We start from the raw sequence: 16,950 nt of genomic DNA, 5'->3' as shown, positions 1-16,950 counted from the left end.
TCAGTTTTTTCTTATCTTTGGTCACGCTACACAGTTATGTAGCATTATTATTACCGTGGCTGTGTATTCCGAAACGCCGCTTTGGGTCAGGGTTTTGTTTATCCCATGAGATAGAGTGTGGAGTGATGAGAAGAGAAAGAATGAAAAGCTGGGAGGAAAGGAAGAGCATGGGTCTTGAGATGGATCTAAACTAATCCAGAGCAGGGATCCAGTCCCAGGGAGGTCACTCACCACTCCCGTGAACTTGAGGCATTTACCGGTGCTTTGTCTGTAAAGGAAGTTTGCTATAGGAATGTTGGAAGTTATGTACCATAGGAAGCATTTCACATGCTCAGTAGAAAAATACCCGGCCTGAGCGAATGGCAGTTAGGATTGGTATGAACCCCCAACCTCCCACCCGCCCCTCACCTGAGTTTGGTTTTCCCTGAATGCTTCTTTGTGTCCAGAGAGAAGGAGCAAGAGTGGGGGGAGGGGCAGGGAGAGGGTGGGAGGGAGAGAATCCCAAGCAGGTTCCACACTGTCAACAGAGAGCCCAACCCGGGGCTTGATCCCACCACACTGGAGATCGTGACCCGAGCAGAAACCAAGGGTGGGTCGCCCAACCAACGGAGCCACCCAAGGGCCCCATCTGAGTTTACTTTTCATCCAGCAGGTAGCAGGGAATATAGAGTGCACAGAGACAAAACAAACATTCTTGAGAACACATCTTTTCTTTTTACTAAGAGACTGAATGGAAAAGGCAAACCATGAATTAAACACCTTTTCCTTTTATTTAACTAGTGTTTCTCCGTTGGCTATTCCCTGCTCTTTTCTGTTTTCCTCTTCTCACAGGGCCATGAAAATCCCTACTGCATGCCATGTTACCTACTTCTGGACCATAAATGCAATATCGATGGTCTGTGGCTTTGTTTTCCACACAACAACACTGTAACTCTCCCTTGAGGAACAGCCATGGAGGTGAGAGCCATGCCATTCTTAAGTTTATATTCTAGTGCTAAATAAGGGATACTAGGAAAAAACTTGTAAACACCTAAATAAATATGAATGATATGTGTGTTGATATTAGTTAAGAGTTTAGAACAAATATGAAGAAGAACTACTTACTTCCCTCCAGCCCCCGGACTCTGCACTACCTGGAAGGTCAAGGGCCCCCTTCCGCCCCGAGCAGGAGGAGCAGCCGCCCCACCCGCCTCGCTAGATTCGGCGGCCTCGCTAGATTCGGCGGCCGCGGCCGACCCGGGCCCGGGACGGCTCCCCGGCTCCCGAAGGGCCCGCAGCCTCGCCGGCGGAGGCCACCGTGGCTGCGTCTGTGGGGCTCTCGCGCGCCGCCTCTTCCAGCAGGGCCTCCTGGTACAGCTGGGGGAAGCAGCTGGGCACCGTGTCGTTGATCTTGGCCAGCACCTGCAGCACCTCCATCTTGCTGGTGTGGGCGCGGGCTCTCGGGCCCCACAGGAACTCGTAGCGCTGAGGTTTGCTGCCCGGCACGTGGCGGTACTCCAGGTACTTCTGGCGCACCAGGTCTTGGGTGATGAACTTCCTGGGCTCCCCGAAGATCGGGTGCCTGCGGCCCGCGTACACGCCCAGCACGTTGAGGAACTCCCACACCTCCTCCTCGCTGGCGCGGTTGCCCTTCATGAAGATCACGCCCAGCAGCGCCAGGACCAGGCCGCTCTTGGGCGGCCCCTCGTCGCCGCCGTCGCCCTCCAGGCCCGGCTTGCTGACCAGCGCGTAGGCCCGGCCGCCGGCGTCGCCCTCCCGGAGCTCGAGGCCGAAGAGCAGCTGCAGGCGCTCCGAGGTGCGCCTGAGGATCTCGGCCCAGTGCGCCTCGTACTTCCTGCTGACGATCTTCAGCAGCGCGGCCCGCGTGATGGGCTCCTTGCTGGCGTGCTTCTCCAGCAGGAACCGCACCAGCATCTCGGCCTTGCGGCTGAGGGGGTCTTTGCGGGCGCCCGGGGCGGGGGGCGCGGCCGGGCCCTCGGCGCCCTGCTCACGTGGCGGGCTTGCGGCGCCTGCGCCGGGGGACCCGGGGGACCCGGGGGCCGGGGCACCCTGAGGCTGCTGGGCTGCACCCGCCCGGGGGGACCCCGGGGAAGCCTCCCCAAGGGGCTCCGCCGCCGCCGCGGCGGCGGCCTGAGCACCCCCCACACCCTGCCCCTCAACCTGGCCCTCGTGGCGTTTCTGGCCGGCGCGCAGCTTTTTCTTCTGGCGGCGCGGCATGACGAAGCTGGGCCCGGCTGGCAGGCAGCGAGGACACCTGTAAGGGCGGGGGTGGGGGGCAGGAGTTGTCCTGAGAGCCTTCAGCGGGGAGAGTCCCCCTGGGCTTCGGCCAAGGCCTCCCCTGCAGGGTCCTCGAGGGCACCGCTGTGCGACCCCCCAGGGCTCCCGACGTCCCGGTCAGCCTGCCCCCTCGCCCACCCCCCCCCCCCCGGCCGAGCACCCTGTGGAGGCACGTGGGGGGAGCCTTGGCCCCAGGCAGACAGCCCTGCCTGGGGGCCACTCGGGTGACAGCGGGGTTCCGAACTGACGCGGGAGAGCCCTGGGTCCCGGGTTTGGGGGCCCTCTCCGTCACATTCAGGCTCGGCACGGTACTTGTGGGCCCGACCCAGGCCCCCACCCCCGTCTCCTGCTCTGAAGGCGACCCCGCCATCTTCCAGGGGACCCACGGGGCCGAAAGGAGGGAGCGCCTCGGCCCCCCACGGAGTCAGGGGGCACCTGGTGCTGAATGAACACTCGTGGCAGGCCTTCTCTGTCCTGGGTTCCTTGGGTGCTGGGAATGACGCAGAATCCCCACTTGGGCTCCGGGTAGGACCTGGGACCCTCCCTTCCACTGACTGCTGGCTGCAGCTTCGGGACACAGCTCCCCCCGGCCTCACACCTGGTATTTCTTAGACGTGGCGGGGCTGTCTCAGCCTGGCCTTCCTTTCCTGGCATTTGCAGGGTTGACACGAGCGGACAGGCCACGTTCCCTCTGGTCCCCGGGGCCCGGGCCCGGACCCTACCCCCCCCCCCCCCCACCGCCGGCCAAGGTCAGGAGCGGGGACGCTGCGTCGCCCCTGTCGCGGAGCACGGAGTCCCCCCAGTCCTCACGAGGGTCCCCTCCTTCCCTCCACAGGGCCTGGGAGGGATGGCTCCCTGTGCTGAGCCGCGCCAGCGTCCAGCAGCCTGGGGCCGAGGCCTGCAATCCCTGACACCCGGCGGGGGTAAGCCAAGGCACTTGGGATGAACGGCCATGACGGGGGTCTCCCAGCCCCCGGAGCAGGGGCGGAACGGGCCAGCGTCTGCGTGGGCCCCTCTTTTCAGGGGAGACGGGGCTGGGGGTGTCGGGGAAACGTCCCCGCGGTGGTCGAGCCAGGGCTGCTCTCACCTTGACCCCTGACGGGACGTGGGACCCCTCCTCGTGTTCAGCCGAGGCAGCGGCTGTCCGACCAGGCCTCACTGCCCAGCGCCGGGAGGAAGTTGGAAGGGCCACTTCCGGTCATGTGGGCCTGGCCCCCAGATCGACAGCGGAGGGGGCGGGCTCTGGGGTTGGCGTGGGGGGATGCGCAGGGGGGCTGGGTTCCAGGGGGGCTGGAGTCCCTCCCGCAGGACTCGCACGCGGGCTTTGGCGGACTCTTAGCAGCGCCTGTGAACCCTCCCTCTGCTGTGCTGTGTCCGAGGGCCTCGGCTCAAGCGTCTCGTTTCCCTCTAAGCACCCAGCAGTAGGAAACGTTTGGGGGTCTGAGCTTAGCGGCCATGGCTGGGGCTCCCCCGAGCTGACGATGGCCAGGTGTTGCCTTTGGGGGAGCCCGTGTTCCGTGTGGGAACTGCCTCAATCCTCTCTCGGTGTCTTTCCTTGAGTCCTTTCGGGTGCTGGTCGATGTCCCTCTTCTGCCTTGAGGTCGATGCCGTCACTGCCTGTGACTCGGGATATGAAGTGCGGCTACACCTCTCCTGGCTACTGCTGCCAGCGGCCTTCCAGAGACGGCTGCGGGAGGACAGAGTCCTCTGTGGTCCCGTGTTGGAGGTTAGAGATGTTGCACCGAGTTCTTCACAGTCCCGGGGTTGCTCCCGTTGGTAACTGAAGCCTCTCACCCCCACCATGGTATTGAGAACCCCACGGAGAAAGTCAGTTGCTTCTTAGCCTCATAGCTCTGCCTGTGTCTTCTCCTGACTGACATCACTGCCATTTCTGAAAGCTTCTGGGATACAATTCTGGCCTGTGCATAATTACTATGATACTTGTATTCTATTTTAACACTTTTGGGTTTTTTTGGATTTTTGTATCTTTCTTTTTTTTTTTTTTTGTATTTTTGTATCATTTGTATTTTTAACATTTTGTATTTTCATATCATTTCCCTCCCAGCCTCAAGTAGGGTGTTTTTGGGGTTCCGAGCTTAGCGACTCTACTTGGTGCCCTCCAAACAGGACAGGACAGGGACTATTTTGTTCTCTCCTATGTCGCGCATGCACCTCTCATTAGTCTCTCAATGTTTCGCTTCATTTCTAATAGTTCTTTGGTTACCTCTAATTAGCTGGCCTAAGGCCAACTCCTTATACCACAGGCTTTGACTTTGTGAGCCTCCTTTCATGAATTCCTTCTCACCAGGCCACTCCTGCCTGAGGCTTCCCAGAAGTGGCTGCCACAGAATGAGAATCCTGCTGTGTTCTCCTTTCTGGGTGGAGGAGCCCATTCGATTTCTCTCAAGGAACTTGGAGTTAGCAACTCTGGAGTTCTTTCCTTTGCTCACTTCATACCTCATCACACCCCCTATCAAGGCCCTTAGGAATCCCATGGAAAAGTGGGTTGCCCCTTAGCCTGATCACTCTTGCCGGTTTCTTTGGCTGACATCATTCTTACTGATCATGGTTTCTGGAACCAGTTTCCACCCTTATGTGCAATTATTGTGATACTCGCTAGTAGTCTGTTTTATTTTATGCGTTTTGTTCTCGTAAGATGTTAGTTAATAAAGGCCAGTTCACATTCACTGGCATATTTTCAAGTGGTTTTTAGCACAGCCTGTGGACTCATGCTTCCAATATAAACCCCTGCTTTGGTGCAGTCCTGGTATTTCCCCTTGGTCCTGGCACTTAGGCTCTGAGGAGCTGCCTTAGGTTCCTTTATTGAAGGTGTAGAAATTCGTTGTCCTAGGGAATAGTGAAAGGGTCAAGGGCTGGACTTAAAACGTTCCCTCCAGTCAGTTCTGTCATCTGCCTCTCTTGCAGGCTACGTACTGTCCTCAGTCACACGCAGGCCTCCGCCTGCCCACATAGATACTCTAGTTCAAGACAGAGTTAGTATTCCCCAGGGGCTCATCATTTTTGTTGTTTTGCTCTTGTTCATATTTGTTTCGTTTGTTTGTTTCTTTCTTTGTCAGTTTTTCCAGGGTTGGTTTTGATTATGGGAAAAAGCAACCTGAGTTGGTGTCATTTTTGTAGCTGTAGGTAAAGCCATAAATCTGTAAATACAGTAAAGAGAATTGACACTTTGCAGTGTTCTCTTTTGTATCAATAAACATTGTAAACTGCTTTTTTGAGTACTATTTTTCAGGAGTCGACCAGTAAGTTTTTATAGTTGTCTCCTAAAGAACTTGTAGGTGTCTTTTTGTTTTTGTTTTAGGTGTATCTTGGCTATTATTGTTGTTTTCAGTGATATGCTTTCCATTACGTATTGTAATTTGTCAGTGATTTTGTTGGCCAGATTCCATAATTGACTATATTGATCTTTTATATATCATCTTTCCGAAGTTGCTTATGTATCTTAACAATTTCTGTACCGGGGCGCCTGGGTGGTTCAGTTGATTGAGTGTCCCACCCTTAATTTCAGCTCAGGTCATGATCCCAGGATCCTGGGATCAGGCTCCGTGCTGAGCCTGGACTTGGCTTGGAACTCTTTCGGTCTCTCCTCTGCCCCTCTCCCCCACTTGCATACTCTCTCTTTCTCTTAAGAACAAAAAAAAAATTTATTAATTTTTTAAAAATCAAAAAAAATAATTTCTGTACCAATTATTTGGAACTTTTTAATTAAGAGATCATATTGTTACCACAACGTCTTTTCATTATTCTTTTGTCTTATTTACTTTGGTATTCTTATTCTTGTGTGATGGTTGTATACTGGGTATTTTTTTTCATTCACTCATAGACAGTGGATTTAATACCACTTATCTTTATCTTCTCAACCCTATATTGCAGTGGTTCACATTTATTATATTCACGGTAGATTTTAGAAAATGAAAATTCTTACATATTTTTTTTTAATTTTTTTTTTCAACGTTTATTTTTATTTTTGGGACAGAGAGAGACAGAGCATGAACGGGGGAGGGGCAGAGAGAGAGGGAGACACAGAATCGGAAACAGGCTCCAGGCTCCGAGCCATCAGCCCAGAGCCCGACGCGGGGCTCGAACTCACGGACCGCGAGATCGTGACCTGGCTGAAGTCGGACGCTTAACCGACTGCGCCACCCAGGCGCCCCACATATTTTTAAAAATATGGAACACTTTGCAAATTTGCCTGTCATCCTTGCATAGGGGCCATGCTAATCTCTGCATCATTCCAATTTTAGTATATGTGCTGCTGAGGGGAGCACAGAAATTCTTGTCTAATGCAAGTTTGCCAAAACTTAGTATCATCACCAAGTGTTATTTACTTATATATTTTGGGGGACGAAAGGCTTTTTCTTTATCCTCATACATAGTCCTGTCCCTTTCCCCCCTTTTTTGTCAACATAGTGATTTCCATTTGGCAGTGTTTTCTAATGTTGATTCTCTGCTATACTGGAAACACTATGAATTGATTTAGGGTGTTCGTGCAAGCGAGCTTGGTTTCGGTGTTGTTTTATTGAGGGATTCTCATCTGGTCTTTGTATCAACAAGAGGTAGCCTGTTAAAATGGTTGAATAACTGCAAATCTTTTTGTATAGTTTAAAAGAATTTTCATGAGATAATTACCTTTTCCTTTACCATTTTGTGCAGTAAGCCCCAAAGCCTGGATGGCCCTGAAATATTTTGATGTTGCCTTGGGTTGGACTGCTGTTTCAGTTTCTTATTTTGTTGATTGAATATTTCTGTTTTTCTGTGGACCTATTTAATCATATATATTATTAACCTTCAAAATAAAGCATGTAGTTATTTCACCAGGAAAATGGGTTTATTTGGAAATAGAAAAGAATTTCAGTTTGGGACTTGCAAGCTATGGCACAACTCCAGGCAAGTCCAAGAACAAAGTCGAGGAATACTCTGGTAGATGGAAAGAGGAGTTGGACAGAGCTCTTAGAAAGTCCATTGGAATAAACTGGGAGTTTAAAGTGGCTTTTCATTGGCAGAGTTGTGACCGTCTCTCATTGGCTGGGATGTTACTGGGCAATGAGATAGTCTTTTTTCCTCCTGCTCTTGTGGTGAAGTCTGAGCTCTTCCTGTTGGGAATGCATGTCTACCTGTCTGCAGTTGAAGACAAGTGGTAGGACATGAGAGCTCCCCATTCTAGCCTCCCGACCCCATTTGAAATGAGTTTTCTTTTATTTAATTTCACAATATCTTGATTAAAATGCTGCGTTTTGTAGGCATATCTCAAAGACATTGCAGGTTTAATTCCACACTACCATAATACGTACTGCAATAAAACAAGTCACATGAATTTTTCGGTTCCCTGTGCATTCACACTATACTGTAGTCTATTGTGCAAATGCATTATGTCTAAAAAAAAAAAAAAGAAAGAAAGAAAGAAAAGAAAAAGAAAACAGTGTGCACACCTTAATTTAAAAATAGCTTAAAAAAAATAGCTTAACGAAAACTCCAAACTCATGTGGTTCTGCTTATGTGAGAGATTAACTAAGTAAAATTTCTAAATGCTGTTTCAGGTGTATATGCATTAAACTGGTTTTTATTCATGATGCATGAGTATAAAATATGTGTTACTTTTATGTAATTTGAATGAAGGATACTTTAAGTACATTTGAAAATATGTAAAGTAAGAAGGTGGTAATCGCCATATTGAAATTATACTGCAAGTAGCTAGGACTTAAGAAGTTGTACTAAATATTCAAAGGTGAGTGTGTTTTATGTAGTCATCAAGGATAGTGTCCCGTAGGGGAAAAAAACTTTTCAAAGGATAACAGTTCTATTAGAAGTGAGGAAAATGAGAAGGAAATTGTCTTTTAACAATTTCTGGAGAAAATTAGAGCTTGTTGATGCTCAATAAATGCCTTTTGTATCAATTAATTGACTGGTTGCTTTATATGGTAAGACAGTGAGCTGAGATATACATGGTAAGATGAAGTACAGAGGCATACCTTGGAGATATTGTGGCTTTGGCTCCAGACTACTCCAGTAAAGCAGACACTGCAACGGAGAGAGTCCAGTGAATTCTTTGGTTTCCCAGTGCATATCAAAGTTATGTTACACTATATTGTAGTCTGTTAAATGTGTAATACATTTTGTCTTTAAAAAGTACGTATCTTCATTAAGAAGTACGTTATCGCGGGGCACCTGGGTGGCTGAGTCGGTTGAGTGTCCAACTTCAGCTCAGGTCACGATCTCACGGTCCCTGAGTTCGAGCCCCGTGTCGGGCTCTGGGCTGATGGCTCGGAGGCTGGAGCCTGTTTCCGATTCTGTGTCCCCCTCTCTCTCTGCCCCTCCCCCGTTCATGCTCTGTCTCTCTCTGTCTCAAAAATAAATAAATGTTAAAAAAAAAAGTACGTTATTGCTAATGATGGCTAACCATCATCTGAGCTTTCAGCAGTCATAATCTTTTTGTTGCTCGAAGGTCTTGCCTCAGTGTTGATGACTGCTGACTGATCAGGGTTGTGGTTTTAAAGGTTAGGGTGACTGTGGCAATATCTTAACATAAGACAACAGTGAAGTTTGTCACATGTGTGGACTCTTCCTTTCACACGCAGTTTCTCTGTAGCATGTGATGCTGTTTGATAGTATCTTCAGGAATAGATTTCATCTCACGAAACCACATTGCTCACCCACAGAAAGCAACTCCTCATCCATTAATGTTTTACCATGAGATTGGAACGTTTCAGTCATATCTTCAGGTTCCACTTTTTTCTAGTCCCATTCTATTTTCACCACATCTGCAATTGCTTCCTCCACTGAAGTCTTGAAATTCTCATAGTCATCCATTAGGATTGGAGTAACTTTTTCCAAACTCCTGTTAATATGGTCATTTTTACCTTTTTTCATGAATCGTAAATGTTCCTAATGATATCTAGAATGATGAATCCTTTCCAGAAGGTTTTCTTTTTTTAAAATTTTTTAAATGTTAATTTTTTGAAATAGAGAGAGACAGAGCATGAGTGGGGGAGGGGCAGAGAGAGCGGGAGACACAGAATTCGAAGCAGGCTCCGGGTTCCAAGCCATCAGCACAAAGCCTGACACGGGACTTGAACTCACAAACCACAAGATCATGACCTGAGCCGAAGTCACTTGCTTAACCCACTGAGCCATCCAGTGATAGAAGCCGAGCTGTCCCAGCCTGATTGGCAGGGCCCGGGCTGTGGACGGATTGGTGACTGCAGGGCGGCCCGCCCACAGTGAAGCTTCTTGTCCTCCCGCTTTTAGGTAATTCGGCCTTAAAACTACCTGGGATATTGTCTGCTGGGGAATGGCCCTCGGGAGGCCCCCTGGGAAAGAACCATTAGGGAAGAAAATAAGGTTCCGCCAGAAATTGTGCGGCCTTACGTTTAGCCCTTGCCATTCCCCATGGAGACTCCTCTACTTACAGGAAGGATAGCCTCATACCTGGGCCAGCAAAGAGGGCCTGTAAAGGAGAGACATACGGATTTGAAAGCCCCACTCCGGCAACTAAGGAGTGTATCTCTGGGCACCGGTGACTTCAACCCCTAGGCCCACCTGGCCCCCAGGAGGCATTCCAGATGATGACTGAACCTAGTCGGTTAAGCTACAGAATGGTCCATTGGTTCCTAGGTGCATGGTCTCTCTGAGAATGCATGGGGCATAGGTTTCTAAGGCTTTCTCGGCCCCTTCCTGGCACCTCGGACCGAGGCGAACACATTGTTCTTCTGGCCCCATGTGGTCAGGAGGTGACGTCCCTGTAACTGTTCCACTTGAGGTGTTGAGAAATGGAGGGCCTTTCACGAGAACGGCAAAGCAAATGCTTTGCAGATTATAGATAAACACAGATGCATAATGGAATAATGTAAGAAATTAATCTCTAATCAAAGGGTATGCGGGGAAGTTAGGGGAAAATCACCATGTTATTTCTTAAAGGTCGTTTATACACAGGAGCATTTTCAAAATTAGATAATGTTAGAAAAACATAGATGACGTATGCTACAAGGAAATCACTAGCATATATAATGCCACGTTTGCTACAATAAATCGGCCAGTTCAACACACTGCGGTTGTCTGTGTCCATTTTTATTTTAGTTTTAGTTTTTTATTTTCCAGTTTTTTATTTTAATTTTATTTTATTTTCACCGACGCCGTTCATCCTTCGGGAACCCCTGGATCTGCTGGGGCTGGACTCCGGCAACCCAGGTGTCCCATCCAGAAGGTTTTCAGTTGACTTTGCCCAGATCCATCAGGGGGATCACTAGCTATGGCAGCTATAGTCTTAGGAAATGGATTTCTTAAATCATAAGACTTGAAATTTGAAAATAACTCCTTGATCCATGGGCTGCAGAATGGATCTTGTGTTAGCAGGCATGAAAACAACATTAATCCCATTATACATCTCCATTGGAGTTCTCGAGTGACCAGTTGCATTGTCCATGAGCAGTAATATCTTGAAGGGAATCTTTTTTTTTTTTTTTTTTTAAGAGCAGTAGATCTCAACATGGAGCTTAAAATGTTGCCTATGTCATGTTGTAAACAGGTGTGCTGTCATTCAGGCATTGTTTTTCTGTTTAAAGAGCACGGACAGAGTATTTTTAGCATAATCCTTAAGGGTCCTAGGATTCTTGGAAGGGAAAATGGGCTTTGGTTTTAACTTAAAGTCACCAGCTGCCCTAGTCCCTAAAAAGAGAGTTGGCCTGTCTTTCGAAGCTTTGAAGCCAGGCCTTGAGTTCGTTGCTCTAGCTGTGAAAGTCCTGGATGGCGTCTTCTTCCAAGAAAGGACTGTTTGATCTGCGCTGAAAATTTATGTTTAGTGTAGCCACCTTGGTGACTTATCTTAGCTAGATCTTGAGAATAACTTACTGTAGCTTCTACATTAGCACTTGCCGCTTTTCCTTGCACTTTGATGTTGTGGAGATAGCTTCTTGACTTAAATCTCTTGAACCAACTTCTGATAGCTTCAGATTTTCTCTTGTGCAGCTTCCTCACCTCTCTCAGCCTTCAACTGAATAGAGTTAGGACCTTGCTCTGGATTAGGCTTTGGCGTAAGGGTATGTACAATGTGACAGGTTTGGTCTTTTATCCAGATCACTGAAACTTTCCATGTTTTACTATTGTGTGTTCATTGTAGTAGTACTTATAATTTTCTTCAAGGACTTCTCCTTTACATGTAAAATTTGACTGTTTGGTGCAAGAGCCTTAGCTTTTGGCCTATCTTGGCTTTTGACGTGCCTTCTTCACTAAGCTTAACAATTTCTAGCTTTCGATTTAAAGTGGAAGACTTGGAAATCTTCCCTTCACTTAAACACTTCGAAGCCATCGTGGGGTTACTAATTGGCCTAATTTTAATACTACTGTATCTCAGAATAGGCCGGCTGGATGAGATGAGAGATGGGGGGAACGGCTGGTTGATGGGACAGTCAGAACACACAGAGAGCAATTATTAAGTTTGTCATCTTATATGGCTGTGATTCTTGGCGCCTCAAAATAATTACAGTAGTACCTCAAAGATCATTGATCACACTACCATAACACATATAAGAATAATGAAAAATTATGAAATATTGCGAGAATTACCAAAATGTGACCCAGAAATAAGAAGTGAGGAAATTCTGTTGAAAAAATGGCACCGATAGTCTTGCTTTCCACAGGGTTGGCACACACCTTCACTTTGTAAAAAAAACACAGTGTCCGAGAATGACCATAAAATGGGATCTCCCTGTATATCGCTTTTTATATTAAAGACATGATACAGGGGCGCCTGGGTGGCGCAGTTGGTTAGGCGTCCGACTTCAGCCAGGTCGCGATCTCGCGGTCCGGGAGTTCGAGCCCCGCGTCAGGCTCTGGGCTGATGGCTCAGAGCCTGGAGCCTGTTTCTGATTCTGTGTCTCCCTCTCTCTCTGCTCCTCTCCCGTTCATGCTCTGTCTCTCTCTGTCCCAAAAATAAATAAAAACATTGAAAAAAATTAAAAAAAAAAAAAAGACATGATACTTACATCATGTTTATATTTATAGAAGCCTTTTATCATAGGAATTCTCAAACAGATAATAGTATGGAGAACAGAGGAATGAATGCAATTACCAAACATTCAGCAGCAGCAATTCTCAATATTAGAGGTAGAATCTTGTTCGCATTAAAGTTTAGGTGTTTGTTTATTGTCAGGCACACTCCAGAGGTAAAATTGTGCACTACCATTAGGAGATAGCTGATGTCTGTTTTTTCCTTTATGGTAATGTTATCAGTCATCATCTTTATCCATGAATCTGTTAGAGGCGGCAGGATGGGAATTTTCTCATTCTGTAATTCCTGAGTTTTTTTAAATCTGAAATTCTCTAGGTAGAACTTCTTTGTCCATCATTTATTTATCTTGAGATCTTGGTAATACTTATTGTGGTATTTTATAATTGCTATATCTGTTCCGCACCTTAATTTTGCCTGGTTTTATTTACCTAATATCACATATAACTGCTTCTTTCATTTATGATTGTAATACTTATAAAGATGGTTAGGTAAACCCTTTCAAAGTATTAGCTTTCATTACTTGGGTCTTCTGTCCTCTAAGTGATCACTTTTGCACTCATCTGTATTGTTTCCTACCTTTGCTTCTTTGCATTGAATATGCTGTTCAGTCGTTTGGATGTTGTAAACATTTTTTGTCATCAATCTAATTAATACAATAAATATCACCCGTTAGTACCACTTGGACTGTTTCCAGCAGTAGAGTACTGTAGAGCTTTCTTTTCAGTGCTCACATTTTTTTTTACAAGTTGACTCTCTCTCTCTTAATGCCTTTATGATATTTTGAGTATGTGTATGTGTTTATGCTTACAGGCACTAAAACTGAAACAGAGTTATTTAGAGGAAGTTTCAAGTTGCAGAGTTCATGGGGTGGTAGGCTTTGTTATATTTTACTTATTAATGATAGAAGAAATTTGAATAAATTTAACTGTAGTAAAAGAGTTGGGGTGTTTTTCCCCCTGAAAGTGAAAGTAAGGTTTGGTGTGAGAAAATCAATAAAAATAATTGGTGAACTGCAACAGATTATCCAGGAAAACAGAAAGTATTCTGAGTATATAACTCTGAGAGGATGTTTGTTTATTCAGAAGCTTTATATTTTTCATGCTATTTCAGGTTTACAGAAAAATTGGACAGAAGTACAGAGTTCCCATATACCCGCTCAGCCCCTTACACGGTGTCTCTTGTTATTTACATCTTGTCTTGCATTAGCCTGGTGCGTTTGTTACAATTAATAAGCCAATATTGCTACATTATTAGTAGCTAAAGTGGAGAGCATACATGAGGGTTCGCTCTTTGTGTGTTGATGTTGTATATGCTTTTTTGTTTAATGTTTATTTTTGCGGGAGAGTGCATCCACATGCGCGCGCACACACACACACACACACATACATGCACGTGAGAGAGAGTGCAAGAAGGGAAGGGACAGAGGATCCAAGGCAGGTTCTGCGCTGACAGCAGAGAACCCGGTGCAGGGCTGGAACTCAAGAACTGTGAGATCACGACCTGAGCCAAAATTGGACACTTAACTGACTGAGCCACGCAGGCGCCCCTGTGTTGTACATGCTATGGGTATTGACTAATGTAGCCATCATTGTAGTATTCCATATAGTATTACACAGAGTGGTTCCCCTGCACTATAAATCCCCTGTGCTCCACTTATTCGCCCTATAAATCCCCTGTGCTCCACTTATTCGCCCTCCCTCCATCCCCCTGAATCCCTCATCTTTTCTAATGTCTCCATAGGTTCACCTTTACCAGAATGCCATGCATTTGAAATAATATAGTATGTAACCTTTTCACATAGGCTACTTTCACTTAGCAGCATGCATTTAGCCTTCCTCCATGTCTTTTCATAGCTTGAAAGTTCAGTGATTTATATCGCTGAACAGTCTTCTACTGTCTGGATGTACCACAATTTGTTTATCCATTCACCTGCTGAAGGACATCCTGGCCGCTTTCATCTTTTGTCATTTATGGATTATGCTGCAGTAAACATTTGTGTGCGGGTTTCTGTATGAACATAATTTTTCAACTCGTGGTTACACACTAAGGAGTGCATTTGCTCCATTGTATGACAAAAGTATGTTGACTTTTGTAAGATTGTTAAACTGCCTTTCCATGCGGCTCTGCCGCTTTTGAGTTCCCACCAGCCCCTAATGAGAGTCGCTGTTGCTCTTCATCCTTTCCAGCATTTGGGTTATTCTGGGTTTTAGATTTAGCCGTTCTAATTAATAGGTGTGTTGTGGTATCTCTTTGTTTTAATTCCCAATTTCCAAATTCGATGTTGTGCTAAGCATCTTTTTATTTGCTGATTTGTAGAAAATGGGTATCATTTCCTCCTAAAGAAAATGAGCCCCTCTGGGATGGTTGTTTTCTCTTCTAGAAGGTTATTAATTATTGATGGAATTTCTTTAATAGAGATGGTTCTAGTCAGAGGATCTGTTTTTCCTTGTGACTGTTTGGTAGATTTTGTCTGGCAAGGATTTGGTCTCTTTCGCCCAATTTATCAAATTGTGAGCATAAAATTGTTCTTAACATTTCTTTATTTTCCTTTTAGTGTCTCCAAAAGCACTAGCAATGGTCTCTTCGTTAATTTTGGATATTTTTTGTGCCTTTCTTTTCTTATTTAACCTGGCTAGAAGTTCATCAATTTTATTGACATTTTCAAAGAATCGGATTTTGCTTTTGTTTTTTCTCTACTGATACTTTTACTGTCATTGAGTTCTGCTCTAATATTTATTATTTCTTTACTTGTACTTAGGATTTTAATGTGGTGTTCTTTTTCTGCTTTTCCAAGGTGGAAGTTTAGGTTATTAGATTAGATCTTTCTTACTTCTCATATATGCATTCAAGGCTACAAATGTCCTTCCAAACACTGCTTTTGCTTTTGCATTCCACAGGGTTTTTTTTTTTTTTTTTAATGTTTACTTATTTTTGAGAGAAAGAGAGACAGAGCGTGGGAGGGGCAGAGAGGAGCAGGGGCACAAAGAGAGGGAGACACAGAATTGGAAGCAGGCTCCAGGCTCTGAGCTGTCAGCACAGAGCCCGACGCAGGACTTGAACTCACGAGCTGTGAGTTCATAACCTGAGCCAAAGTCGATGCTTAACCGACTGAGCCACCCAGGTGCCCCCAGGTTTTGATATATGTATTTTTATTTCATGTAGTTCACATTAAAAAAATTTTCTCTTGGGAGTCCTCTGAGCCATCTTTTATTTAGAAGAATGTTGTTTAATCTCCATGTATTTGAAGGTTTGTGCTATTTTTCTGTTACTGATTTCCAGTTTCTTTTGTGGTCCTATAGCATACTTGTATCATTTCTGTTCTTTACATTTGGTGGTGTTTTATGCTGCAGAGTATGGTCTTTCTTGATGTTTGTTCCATGTGAGCTTGGAAAAAAGTATGTTTTCTGCTGTTTAGACCTTCATTGATGGTGCTCTTCAGTTTAACTATACTGCTAAGAATTTTCTGACTGCTGCATTTGTCACTTACTGAGATATGTGTGCTTAAGTCTCTTACCTATATTCGTGGATTTGTCTCATCAGTGTTTTTTTTCTCATGTATTTTGACACTGTGTTTTTTGGTGCATACACATTAAAGGTAGTAATTTATTTTGGAGAACTGATTCCTTTATGGTGATGTACCTCTCTTTATCCCTGGTAATTTTCCTTGATCTGAATTCTGCTTCATCTGAAATAAAAATAGTTACTGTAGCTTTCGTTTGTTTTTCCTAGAAAGGTGTATCTTGTTCCATCTCTTTACTTTCTTTAATCTGTCAGTATCTTTATATTGAAGGTGGATTTCTTGTGGACACTATGTAATACGGTCTTGTTTTTTTTTTTAATCTCCTCCAAGAATTTGTCTTTTAAGTAGTATATTTAGACCACTGATTTTATTTTTTAATGTTTATTTATTTTTGAGAGAGACAGGGCGAGTGGGGAAGGGGCAGAGAGAAAGGGAGACAGAGAATGCAAAGCAGGCTCCAGGCTCTAAGCTGTCAGCACAGAGCCCGACACAGGCTCGAACTCAGAAGCCGTGAGATCATGACCTAAGCCAAAGTTGGACGCTTAACCGACTGAGCCACCCTGGCATCCCTAGACCACTGACTTTTAAATTAATTATTGCTAAGGGTGCCTGGTGGCTCAGTCGGTTAAACGTCCAACTTCGGCTCAGGTCATGATCTCATGGCTTGTGAGTATGAGCCCTACGTCGGGCTCTGTGCTGACGGCATGGAGCTTGATGCCTGCTTCTGATTGCTAAATCAATCATAATTGCTAAATAGATTGTTTCTGTTACTAATTTGAGCTCTTATCTATTAGATCAAATTAAAAAATGATTTTGCCTTTATTTATTCCTTCTCTGACATTCTTGTCTCTGTACAGGTCGGAGTTTCTGAGCTATATCATGTTTCTTCTCTTTGAAGAACTTTTTAAAACAGTTTTTTGCAAAGGAGGGCTACTGGTGACAGATTTCCTCAGTTTGTGTTTGTCTGTGACTATCTTTTATTCTCCTTCACTTTAGGAGATTCTTTCTCACTATAGAATTCTAGGTTGGTAGTTTTGTTTATCTTTTTCAACTCTTTCAAGCTTTAATTCAACTCTGTTCTTGCTTGCCTGGCTTGTGAAGAGAAGGCCAATGCAGTCTTTATCCTTGTGTC

General features: G+C 45.5%; 1 protein-coding gene and 1 non-coding gene across 2 annotated transcripts; both read right to left on the bottom strand.

Moving 5' to 3' along the window:
* Window positions 1-1,212: 1,212 nt before the first annotated feature.
* LOC124509157 (melanoma-associated antigen B1-like) lies at window positions 1,213-2,217 on the bottom strand. The gene has a single exon (XM_047075730.1). The coding sequence runs from the start codon at window positions 2,215-2,217 to the stop codon at window positions 1,213-1,215; it is 1,005 nt and encodes a 334-aa protein (XP_046931686.1).
* Window positions 2,218-6,459: 4,242 nt separating this feature from the next.
* Window positions 6,460-6,563, bottom strand: LOC124509758 (U6 spliceosomal RNA). The gene has a single exon (XR_006961527.1). It is a non-coding gene; the product is annotated as a U6 spliceosomal RNA (small nuclear RNA).
* Window positions 6,564-16,950: the final 10,387 nt, after the last annotated feature.

Source organism: Lynx rufus, unplaced genomic scaffold (assembly GCF_022079265.1).
Source record: "Lynx rufus isolate CCGP_SWC_20201006 ecotype Redwood Valley unplaced genomic scaffold, mLynRuf1.p SCAF_14, whole genome shotgun sequence".
NCBI lineage: Eukaryota > Metazoa > Chordata > Mammalia > Carnivora > Felidae > Lynx > Lynx rufus.
The sequence above is the reverse complement of the archived record's forward strand: the minus strand, read 5'-3'. Positions and strand labels throughout refer to the sequence as shown.